This window comes from Bombina bombina, chromosome 4 (assembly GCF_027579735.1).
Source record: "Bombina bombina isolate aBomBom1 chromosome 4, aBomBom1.pri, whole genome shotgun sequence".
NCBI lineage: Eukaryota > Metazoa > Chordata > Amphibia > Anura > Bombinatoridae > Bombina > Bombina bombina.
Window position 1 is genome coordinate 91,112,417 of NC_069502.1, and position 12,822 is coordinate 91,125,238.

At 35.1% G+C, this 12,822-nt stretch overlaps 1 protein-coding gene across 1 annotated transcript in view; it reads left to right on the forward strand.

Moving 5' to 3' along the window:
• BLK (BLK proto-oncogene, Src family tyrosine kinase) overlaps window positions 1-12,822 on the forward strand; it is a 111,855-nt gene that overhangs the window by 1,132 nt on the left and 97,901 nt on the right. The window contains exons 2-3 of the mRNA XM_053709547.1: window positions 5,924-6,073; window positions 10,160-10,309. Coding sequence (XP_053565522.1) covers window positions 5,924-6,073; window positions 10,160-10,309 — 300 coding nt within the window. The remainder of the gene's footprint in view (window positions 1-5,923; window positions 6,074-10,159; window positions 10,310-12,822) is intronic.

Genomic DNA, 12,822 nt, shown 5'->3' on the forward strand with positions numbered 1-12,822 from the left:
GTTTCATTAGCTGTTTAAATATTGGCAAAATAAGTGTACAGTCTATAAAATAATGAGAGCTGCCATATTGTAACTTAGGTTATCTTTTTGCGTTGGCCAATTAGGGACAGTTATGAATAGGTCACTAGAGTGTGCAGCCAATGGCTGTGTGGAATATAACAGTGTTCTGCACTTTCTAACAGGAACTGAAAAGCTCACAATTTCAGAATGGAATTACAGGAAGAGGGGACAAAATAAATAAAAGTATATTTCAGATGTTTATCCGAAACGTCGCTTTTTTATGGTTGTTGTACCTCAATAAAAGAATTTTTCACCTCTAAGAAGTAAGACTGTGCTGTGGTGCTGTTACACTTTGCATATATGGACTGTATCTTTTGGAGTGTGGCTGATACTCCACAGTAACGAGCACACAAGCTGGAAGCCAGTATTGAAACTTATGGTGCTGGGCTCTAACTATTTATTGTTTATATATATATATATATATATATATATAATTTATTATTTTATATTACCATCTCAAAGTGTTTAATATCCCTTTAACTCTAGCTCAGTATATATTGGTAGTATATTTTTTAAAAGTCATTAAAAGTCATTTCAATCATATATACAGAAAGAATGCCACAAACAATGAGGATTATTGCAGTACTGGTTGGAAGTAAAAAAATAATACTGAAAAAGCCTATGGGGCCGATTTATAAAAGTGCGGACAGACATGATACAATGAATTGTGTCGAAAAGGAGGCGCAGGTTCACTTTTGATCCACTTCTTTTCACTTGTGCATATTCGTCTTCCTTTAAAATTGAGAACAATGGTATACAATATGGATTGATACTTCCCTTTAATGGTGGAACCGCAGCCTTCCCACAGTCTCTCCCAAATCTGTATAGATAGATGAATTGTGTCGAAAAGGATGTAGCGTATCATGTCCACCGCACATCGATAAATGCTGACAGCATACGCTGTTGGCATTTATCATTGCACAAGCAGTTCTTGTGGGGTGTCAATCAGCTGATTGTATAGAACGCTGCTTCACAACTGCTGTTTCCGGCTGAGTCTGAAGACTCGCGCAGAATAATTCGGCTCCTGTGTACTCCCAGTGCACTACTGGGAGTTAGCTAAACACATTGGGTGAGCTAATGACATGAAGCATATATGTGCAGTCACCAATCAGCAGCTCCTGAACCTACCTAGGTATGTTTTTCTTTTTGTATCAAGAGCACAAAAATAATTAGATAATAGAAGTAAATTGGGAAAGTTGTTTAAAATCACATGCTATATCAGAATCATAAAAGTAAAAAATTAGGGTTCATGTCACTTTAATTTTCCAAAATTTGCATAATAATCAGAAAAACCTTAAAGTTTCTATATGCATTTTTTATGTTTATATATTTCTCCTATCCGGACTCTGAAATTTACATACTTTTTATATATATTCAAAGATAGATAGATAGATAGATAGATAGATAGATAGATAGATGATAGATAGATACAAATTATAGAAATTTCTGTTTAAAAATAAAAAGAACATTTTCTTCTATGTGAAGAACATAGGAATGTAAAGTATTCCTAATACAACTTCGGCTTTAGCACAGTTGATCTAGTGCAGTGTCGGATTAGCGTGCTGCGTTTACTAATAAGACTTTTTGTAGCGCACCCCATAGAAGTCCTGAAGTTAGTGCCACTTGTAATCTGGCCCTGAATATATTTCCTAGGTACAAAAGCTCTGGTTCAGCATAAATATAATGACTACTGCTTTGCAGTCTTAGAAGGGCAGAGATGAGAATAAATTGGTTCTTGTCAGCAAACAGATCTACAAATAGGGATGTTGCTGATATCTAACAGGAAATAATAAACATTAGCACTGAAAATTTGTGTTTAAAGGCGCATGAATGCATTTAAATGTGTATTTTTTTAACTGCCGCACATCAAATTGACTTTCATTAGTTGCTACTGTTAAGCACTAATCTTTACATATAGCAGTTGCTAGCCTGCCTCGTGTTAGACAACCGCACACTAGACCATATCATGGGTGGTTCCTACTAAAACTATGAATATTTTTTATTTGTTATTGATATTAAATGATGTAATTTGCTCACAAATATTTATTTGAAATGGTAATGTGAAATCTTTGTATAAATTAGAAAGTCATTTAAAATTGCATGCTCTATCTGAGGTCATTGGATATTTAATATTTCGGGGTCAAAATTCTCTTCAAATTCAGCTACTTAAAGTCATACCTGTTGTCCTTGTCAGTTGCTTAGTAAACTTGTCACTCTTTGAAAATACTTTAGCCTAAACATTGTGAAGAGTTCTGGAGAAATAATATTTAGAAAGACATGCATAAATAAGTAAAAAGTCAGTCAAATTAATGTGTATAGCAAAGAGGAGAGCAGGGAGAGAGACACTGATAGAATGGAATTTAAGTTTGCTTGGGAAAGGCTATGCTGAGAATTGACAAGGTACAGTATTTTGTTTCCCTTAAAGGAACACTAGATTTTTCTTAGCATAAATGTTTGGTAGATGATCCATTTATATAGCCCATCTAGGGATGTTTTGGAAATATTTATAGTTTTGCTTATTTTTAAATAACATTGTGCTGATTTTCCGACTCCTTACCAAGCTCCAAAGTATCAGATGTAGACTGAAGTCTACAGATTCCTGCTTCTCCTGTTTGTGTAATGGGTCTTCTCATATGCAGGGGAGGGAGAGGGGGAGTGTCTGCTCTTCCTGCTTTCTCAACCACTTTCACTGGGTGTCTCAGCCTAACCTCATCAACAGTGCAAAATTGGGAGCTTCTAAGTAAGTTTTTAAAAGGTTTTATACTGGATTTTATATCAGTATCTGTGCATATTCTTCTTTATAGTAGTGTCTATTATATGCAGTCATATGAAAATTGGTGTGTACTGTCCCTTTAATGTGTTCGCAGTTACAATACAATCAGAGTATTATACATACGATTTTGCAATTGAAATATCTTGTTTTACTCACTGAAACCACAACTTATGACAGTTTCAGTACCTAAGTATTGGTCTTTTTGTAGAGAGACAGTGAGATAAGATAAGAAGATCTGGGTTTTCTGAAGACTCAACCCATATGAGCGGGTAAATTCATAAGAGGAAAATATAAAGCGTTTTTAATGAGAATAAACTAGACATGTGCATGGCGAAAAAATTCGGTTCGGTTCGGATCGATTCAGAATTTTTTCGAAGTTCGGTTCGGATCGATTCGAATTCGGAAAATTTCGAATCGATTCGTTTCGGATTCGGTTCAATTCGGTTCGGAAATTCGGCAATTCGGTAAGTGTTAGGTGGGATTAGACTAGTATTATACTGTATATTAGGTGTTAACCTAACATACTGTATAATACTAGTGTAATCCCAATGGGCATCCGAATTTACGAATCGATTCAATTCGATTAGGTTCGATTCGGAAAATTCGGCAACATTTGAATTCGGAAATTCGCCGAATTTTCCGAATTTCCAAATGGAACCGAACCGAATCGCACATGCAGGGCCGCCACTAGAAATTTTGGGGCCCCTGACTCAACCATTGATCAGGGCCCCCCCCCCGCTCCTTTGACATGTGCAATTTTTGACCAAGTGACTAAAACGTATATTTATACTTTGAAATGTTGTAAAAGTAGTAACATACACACACACAGATACACTCATACACTGAAACACACAAACACACTCACACATAAGGATTCACATATAGACACTCTAGCAAACACACTCAGACACAGAAACCCAAACAGACACTTAGCACTTGTTTACATTGACCTGACAAGTAATGAGGTAAACTACAGTTTTGTAAAAAAAGGAGATTTAGAAAACAAAATATGGAGTTCTGATTATCTTTTTGTAAAGGAAGATGACAGCTAAATTATGACAACAGCATGCAGTGGCTGAACGGAAGGGCCCTGAACTGACTAAACAATAATTTACAGGTTAAATGGTGGATTGGTTACTTCCTTAAAGGTCTTGTTAGTCTCAAAGTCTGTAGAAAGATGTGAATAATTAGTAGTAAGGTAAAAATGTCCTAAAAAGGAACAGACAATGGACACACACACAAACTCAAACTTGCACATACACCCAAGGAAACACCGACAGAGACAGCCTCAGAAAACACACAAAGACATACACACACACACACACACACAGAGAGACAACCACCTGAAAAACACAGAAAGACATACATACACACACTCTCACTGAGACATCCACAGAAAACACAAAAAGATATACACACACCCTCACAGAGACACCCACAGAAAACACAGACATACATACACACACACACACTCACAGAGACACCCATAGAAAAAGCTCGAAGACCTATGCACACACACTCACAGACATCCACAGAAAATGCACAAAGACATACACACCCACCCTCACAGAGAGACCCACAGATAAAAAATACATACACATAGAGACACAAACCAAAGCACAAAGACATAAACACATACACCCACAGAAACACTCACAGGAGGAAACATTTATGCACCTTGCATCCCCTAAATCAACAGTGTGTGACATGCATGATAAAAAATTGCAGAAATTAAGAGATCACTTTTTAAAGAATCATATTTGTAAATGTGCAAACAAAAATAATTCTGTGAATTCAAAATTGTACATTAATGAGCTGGGTAGATGGCTAGATGAAGAAAAGTACCTTTAAAAGGTTGACATATGTTTGTTTGTTTTTTCCCTATTTTCCCCAACCAAGAGCACCACTTCAAATATAGTGTACAAATGTTCCCATCTGTCAGCTGTACTTATGGATTTTGAAAATGCTGTACTCTATATGATCTTGGTGGGACCATAAGCTGTGGTACTCATACCATTAGATCTGGTTAAATGCAGGATTTAGGCTTGTTGGTATGTATTTCAAAACTAAGTCAGCTGTAGTGTAAACTGAACAGTTTTAAGTTAACCTGTCTCATTTCAAACACTGAGCAAACTTAGTCTGAGAGTATAACATTTTATGCAGATGTAAAAATCTTAGATAAGATGCCTCCTTGCATCTGGAAAGTCCTTGCATAAAGGGGCAGTAAACTGGAATGTAATATATATATATATATATATATATATATAAAATGCATATCTGCCAAAAGGGCATCTACCATTTGTGTATTGAGTAGGAAACATTTCTGCATGGTTTTAAATATAGAATTTCTACACATTGGGAAATAATCATAAATACACTGCTGCTTAAAAAATGTGTTTTTATGGACCCCTAGCCCCACCATACAACTACTACCACACTGAAGTTACAATCCAAAATTGCACAAAGAAATAAAAAACATTTGCTAAGTAAGTCCTACCTCCTCTTCAAATTAAAGTGATCTGCCGTCTGACTCAGGCACACACTGTACAAAGTGCCAAGGCTGTTTCACACTGAGCATAGTGGTTTAGTGCACACTAAGAAATCCTCTCAAATGCTAATACTTTACTCCTTGTAATAACATTTCCCATGCTCAATTAGCACTCTGCTGTAGTACCCACTGGTGGCTGCCAAAATTAAAAAAAAAAAAAAAATTTTTTTTTTTTTTTTTTAGTTCTTCCCTCATGGGGCCCCCCTGGCTCATTGGGCCCCTGACAGGAGTCACCCCTGTCACCCCCTGATGGCGGCCCTGCGCACATGTCTAGAATAAACTGCTGATGCCAAATGTTGCAATTTATCCATGACAGATTTTTGGAGGCACCAGGATTTTGACTGCAAGTTGATAGTGACGTGGTCACTCACTATTTGTTTTTACTCATTTGAGACCTTGTCCCATTTCTAAAGAGTGGGTTACATTGGAGTCTAGTCCCCACAGTTTTAGGATCATTATATTGTTTTGCCAAAATTATATACCAGCAATTTCATACTGTGCCTAAAACAGCTCTTTTTTCTAATCTTTTTTTTTTTTTCCAGGCACATATTCACTTTCAGTTCGGGACAATGACCCATCTCGTGGAGACATAATCAAACACTATAAGATCAGAACTTTGGATGGTGGAGGATATTATATTTCTCCAGCATTTACATTCTCTTCTCTGCAAGAACTGGTGCAGCATTATTCCAGTAAGTATATTATAAGCTAGTGGGGACTAGTGCATTTTAATGTTGGTTAGGAATCAACACTACTCCCAAACTATCATTCTGGTCCCTCCCCATACACGCACAAATCACTTACACCCTTTAAAGGGACAGAGAACTCTTAAAAGTAATATCATGCAATAAAAATACTATTTAAACATGTTACACTAATTGTATAAAAAGATTAGACAGAGAGTAAACATTAGGTTCATGCATTAATCATTTGTTTGTATGAACAAATGACTATTGACTAACATGGCCGCAGGAAGAGTCATTTGGCTCTTTTCAGAATTTTATTTATTTGATTGGAAGTGCAACTCTCAAAGATCAACACACATACAGATTTATATATAATTGGCATTTTAAATCTATTTATTTTGATTTTGAAGCTAATAGGTTATGCTGCTGGCCCTTAAAGGGACAGTTTACTCAAAAATGTTCTCCCCTTTAATTTGTTCCCAATGATCCACTTTACCTGCTGGAGTGTATTAAATTGTATACAAGTAGCTCCTTTACCCTTATATTGGCATTTGAAATAGTTGATTTAGCATGTGGTATCCCCACCTATTCTGAAAGTTTGTGGCCGCAGGTCCCAGCTATAGATAAGCTTTGTAAACACAGCCAGCAGAAGAAATTACACTCCCAGTGGGATATAGCAGAGATAAGGTAATACAATGTTGATTTTCCATTGTTCTCTCCAAGTACTGGTGATTGTTTTATGCACAGATATAAGATAAAGAAGCAGGTATATGTATACAATGTGATACAGTAATGAGATCTGATTATACCTAAAAGTAGGGATGGGCGAATATTTCGCAACATTCGAAAAACGGCACGAATTTTAACACATTCGTTCGTTCAAATCGAATTTTGAATGTTTACATAACATTCTAACATTCGATTTTCGAATGTTCGGTTTCGAATTTTACGATTACATTCGAAAATATTCTTTTCGAAAAATTCGAATTTAGATTGTAATAGTATTTCTAATGCTTTTTCTTTAAATGTAATATTCGAATTATGCAATATTCGAATTCGAAAAATTCGAATTTAGATTGTAATAGTATTTCTAATGCTTTTTCTTTAAATGTAATATTCGAATTATGCAATATTCGAATTTGAAAAATTCGAATTTAGATTGTAATAGTATTTCTAATGCTTTTTCTTTAAATGTAATATTTGAATTATGCAATATTCGAATTCGAAAAATTCGAATTTAGATTGTAGATTGTAATAGTATTTCTAATGCTTTTTCTTTAAATGTAATATTCAAATTATGCAATACGTGTATTCGAATTCGAAAAATTCGAATTTAGATTGTAATAGTATTTCTAATGCTTTTTCTTTAAATGTAATATTCGAATTATGCAATATTCGATATGGAAACATTCGAAATGATATATTTGTATCTATTATGTATCAATTTACTAGATTCCCGCCTTACCACATGAACTATTGAACTTCTGAATAGTATTTGTTAAATAGAATGTTAAATTCGAAATTTCGAATGTGGACATTCAATATAATTATAAACATTCGAATTCGAAAGTGACATTCGAAAACTGTAAATAACATTCGATTTTTGAATTTTTAAGAATATTCGTTCTTATAGACATTCGGATTTAGAATTTGAATTTCGGTAATAACATTCGTTCTACATTCGAAATTCGAAAATTTACACATTCGCCCATCCCTACCTACAAGCTCAACCTATTTTATTAGGTTGTGGCTTCAAAACACAAAATCAGAGCTTTAATATACACAAAAAACATAAAAATCTATTTTTCATACATTTTTTTTTCTGCAGTTGGTAAAAAAAAGCAATTGTAAACACAATAAGCGAAAAACTATTTTTCAGTATACTGTCCCTTTAAGGTCTGATTTCTCACTGGCTTTTAAATTTAAAGAAAATTAATAAACACTGACGAAAGCTAATTCGTTAACCAAACAGGACTATTCGTTTCAACCCCAAAATTTTAAGAAAATGAATAAATACTAACAAAATTCATCAATATTCATTTGTTACCTTTAAATGCTTAACATACTTACCTTTAGCTCACTTAGCCACGTTCACCTGCCTCTGTAATAAAGAGGAGCATGTTAGCGCCACACACCATTTGGCATACCCCCCCAACTGTCCCGATTTTCGCAGGACAGTCCAGATTTTAGGGGTCTGTCCCGCTGTCCCTGGATGATTGACATCTGTCCTGCATTGCCCCATGCATTTAAAAAATGTTTTATATTGGGCCCATACATGGCCATCATGTGACCACATGCTACCTATACACAGTCAGTGGTTTTTGGCGCATTTGACTGCATGCCGTGTGCCGTGTTGGCTCAGGCATGAGAAGGCAGCTACCTTGCCAAGGTGTCGCTTCGAGGACTAACTTGGAAGTTCTGGCTAGTCACCTCAGGAGCCTCACTGTGTCTTCTTACTAGTGGAGTGTGGCAGTGTGCTCTGAGTCTCTGAGGACGGCTGTCAGGACTACTCTGGCCATGGGTAAGATCTGAGAGAAGTTGAGACTCAGAGTCAGATTATCAGCATCACTAGAGATTTATCTCCCCTTTAATCTCAGGCTGTTTATACACAATTTATTGCTTTACAGTTGTATGATGGGTTTTGCTCCTAGCACTATTGTGCATGTTAGAGAGGCGGTCTTAATACCCAGGCAGGAGGGTGAAGGGGCAAGCTTATATCAAACCGTTGCTACAATTAAAAGCAGAAAAAAGTCAGATCACTGTGTGTAACGGGGGAGGGGGGGCACAGTGCGGGTTGAGTGGTGGCGGTGCGGGGTTAGGGAGGGTGCCGGCACAGCAGCAGAAGACAGGGCACTGTGTCTGCTGTCTGCTAAGCTGAATAGTTTAATTTTTTGCAGAGTGATCTGTAGTGGTCTCTGAACCGTTCTGCAGCATAAGTAAATTATTTGAAAATTGTATACAGGCTTAAAGTTTTTGTGGGATTTATATATACTGTTCCAAATGCCTTTTTTTTACACAGAGCAGTTAATTCCGGCTAAAGCTCGGGAGTACCATGTACAAACATAAGAAAACACTGTACAAAAAAAAAAGTAGCAGACTAACTTTTTTAGGAATATTCCTTCTGCTTGCAGTTAAAACGTTTGCTTCAAGCAAAGTCTGCACACTTTACCGGTTGCAGACTGGGGAAGGAGGCTTGGTGTGGTTACCTAGGCAACTATAAATCAGCCCCCTAGTAACAAAAGACAGTATTCAGAGTGCTTATACTTTAAAAAAAAATAAAAAATAATGTGTGTTATATTCTGCCACTTGTTAAGCCCACTCCCCAGACCTCATCCCTGCTCCTGCCCACCACATATTACACATTTGCTCAGTGGGGGGGGGGGGGTCCCTCTTTTGGATTTTGAAATGTTGGGAGTTATGCCACTGAGCTGAACTTTTTCACCTGTAGCTTTGGAACATTTACATTTGTTTAACAAAATGAATAAGTGTTTAAGGAATATTCATTATTTGTTTAGTTTAAAACTAAATGAATACTGGATAGCACAGCAACAAATATTATAACTAATTTCCCTGAATATTTGTTCTGAAAAATTTGGCCAAACTGAATTTTTTGCCTTTGCACAAGTCTAGAAAGAAAACTATGCATACACATATAAACATATAGATACATACAATCACAAGCATAAACACACACACACACTCGCCAGGCAAAATCTATTTAAGAATAATGCACTGCAAAATGAAAGAGACAAACTTATTTTACTAAGATGGCTCTTAATTTCTGAGAGGATTAGAGTCCTCATGATGTTTTCTTGTAACTAATGACCAAAGCAGCGCGTGTAACAAAGCACTTGCATCTTCTATTTTCCAATGAGGTCAAGTGGTTTGCAACAGAAAGAACTGGATGTGCATAGCCTTCATATCTGCCCTGCCACTGGTTAGAGAGTGTTTATGATGAATATTCACTGGGCCATATTTCAAATGTTTTTAGAAACTTTCATGAGTAGGAATGAGATATATTTTCACTATGATGTATATTCTATTATAATATGTGTAATTCCGTTTAGAAAAAGTATTTATTTATATTTTTAGTAAAATCTGATGGTCTATGTCAGAAACTCACGCAGCCCTGTCCGCCAATATCTAAAAGTGAATGGAAGACTGATGAATGGGAAATCCCACGAGAGTCAGTGAAATTAGTGAAGAAACTTGGAGCAGGACAGTTTGGTGAAGTATGGATGGGTAAGTGTTATTAGCATGGCATATTTAACTTGTAATTCTTTTTATGGAACCAAAAGTTGTTTTTCATTAAACTAGAAGATCCTTGGTTCAAATCGTGCTGCAGTATTTCAGCTAATAAGTATTGTTCTTGCTAGGTGAAACCAATAATCCAACCCAAAACAAGTTAGGTAATTTAATTTGGATGACCCTAATTTTTTGACACATTAATCTACAATTTATTAAAAACACAAGACAAATATTTTTTTATTTTTTTTTACTGTTAAAACCACAACTTTATTAGGCAAATGGAGATAGAAACAAATGAGTTAGAAATTTAGGGTTTGAATAACCCAGAGATAAGTGACCAGAACATATTGGCCAATGAAAACACAAATCTAAAAGCTGCAACTAAAAATGACCAATCAGCAAACAAATTAATGTCCATAAACAGTCAAAGTTGTCTCTCTTTTTAATGCATATATAGAAAATATTTGAAAGAAGTCTAGAAACTTAGAACATATATGACCATATCAGTTAATAACATTTTGATTGAAGTTTTGAGAAAAACTTGGACCTTGCTGAGTAACCTGGAACCAGAAATGAGAACACATCATCAATCCTGGGCAAAGGAGAACATATTTACATCCATATAGGTATACTAATTTGAATATTATGGAATTTTAGGTGATGGCAATTGGGAAAAAAGTATTAAATATATGCACAAATATAATCACATTTTAGCTATGGATAACAGAGGTAAATGATAAACATATTGGGTAGGTTAAATAAAAAGGAGAAAATATTAATCTCTGTGTCTTTAATAAAATGTAGATTCTTCTATTTATGGGACATACTCAGCAGTTATGGCCATGACATTTATTAAAGAATAAGTCACTGAACTAGCCAATCATGCTACATTAATATATCTATAGGTCAAACCTACTTCAAATAGAATAACTAAATAGTTAATCATTTGGTATACATGATCTTAAAGGAATATGAAATCCAAATTGCTTTCTTTTGTGATTTAGACAGAGCATACAATTATAAAAAAGTTTCTAGTTTACTTCTATGATAAAATTTGCTTTGTTCCCTAGTATTCTTTGTTGAATATATATCTAGGTTGGTGTCTGGAGCACTCTAGCGCAGGAAATACTACCATAAAGTGCTCCAGACATGTGAACACTCCTGAGCTTACATGCCTGCTTTCAATAAACGTTTGATAATATAAATAAATTAGAAAGTTCTTTAAAGTGTCATGATCTATCTGAATCATGGAAAAAAACATTTTGGGCGTAATTTCCCTTGTAATGGGAACCATATCCCATCCAGATGACTTGCTATGCCATCTGAAACATGTGGAAAGTTAGCATTTTTGGGCGCCCTCGTGTCACCAGATATGTAGGAGTGTGTTGATCACTGCTGTATTGTGATCATCATCTGGCTACTAACTGTAAGTATGGAAAGCTGAAAATGTAAATGAGATTCAAAAATGTCCAGAGTGAAATGACCTTTTAGTGTTTGAAGAATGAGGAACAAGTTCAATTTACATTAACTCAAATTCTTCAAAAAGTGGGAACTCCAAAACACTGAAGAGTTTGAGACCTAGAAGATAGTCCTTCATTAAATGTTCCTGCTTGGGCAGAGAAAGACAATTTATATAGTGATTGTGATAGCTCCCCATATTTGATTCCACCTAAATGATTGAGTTTGCAAACTACTGAAATATTTTCGGTCTGGAGGAAAATGAAGATTGGAGTGTTGGATTAAGCAAAAGTCTTAACAGCAAAAAAGCTTGCCAGCGGTTTTAATTTTTTTTAATATAATAAATGTTTTTTGTAATGGGATGGCCACATCTTGCTGCTCAGTCTAACAATTAAAGGGACAGTCAAGTCCATAAAAAACTTTCATGATTCAAATAGGTCATGTAATTTTTAACAACTTTCCAATTTACTTTTTTAATTTTTTTTTTATTTATAAATTTTTATTATACACAACAATCCATTACAATAACATACAACATTTACACATGAACTTGAACAAACTTCGTGTATAATCATAAACATGATATAAAGCTAGTTGTTCCTCTTACATATATACCAAAGTTTGTCCCGAGAAAGAGAAAAAAAAAAAAAAAGGAAAAAAAAACTCCCCTCCTCACCCTCCAGGCCCCAATCCTTTACCCTTCTTCTAGTCTATTCATATATTCATCCCAGTAAAAACGAATCATCTGAAATATATGTTCCTTATTAGTTTTTAGATATTCATATTCTTCGAGTATCAAAAGTTCATTAATTCTATCAATAACTATTTTATTCTCAGGGACATAGGTTTTTTTTCCAATTTCTGGCTATTATAGATTTTGTGCCATTTAATATATAGTTTATTAATTTAGCTCTTATTCTGCAAATACCTATGATAGGTTTGTTTAGTAAGGCTGTATAGATATTTAATAGATATCTAATTGGAACTCGTTTATCCCGCTTATCCTTTGGATACACCTCGAAATTTCTTCCCAAATATTTCTAACCAGG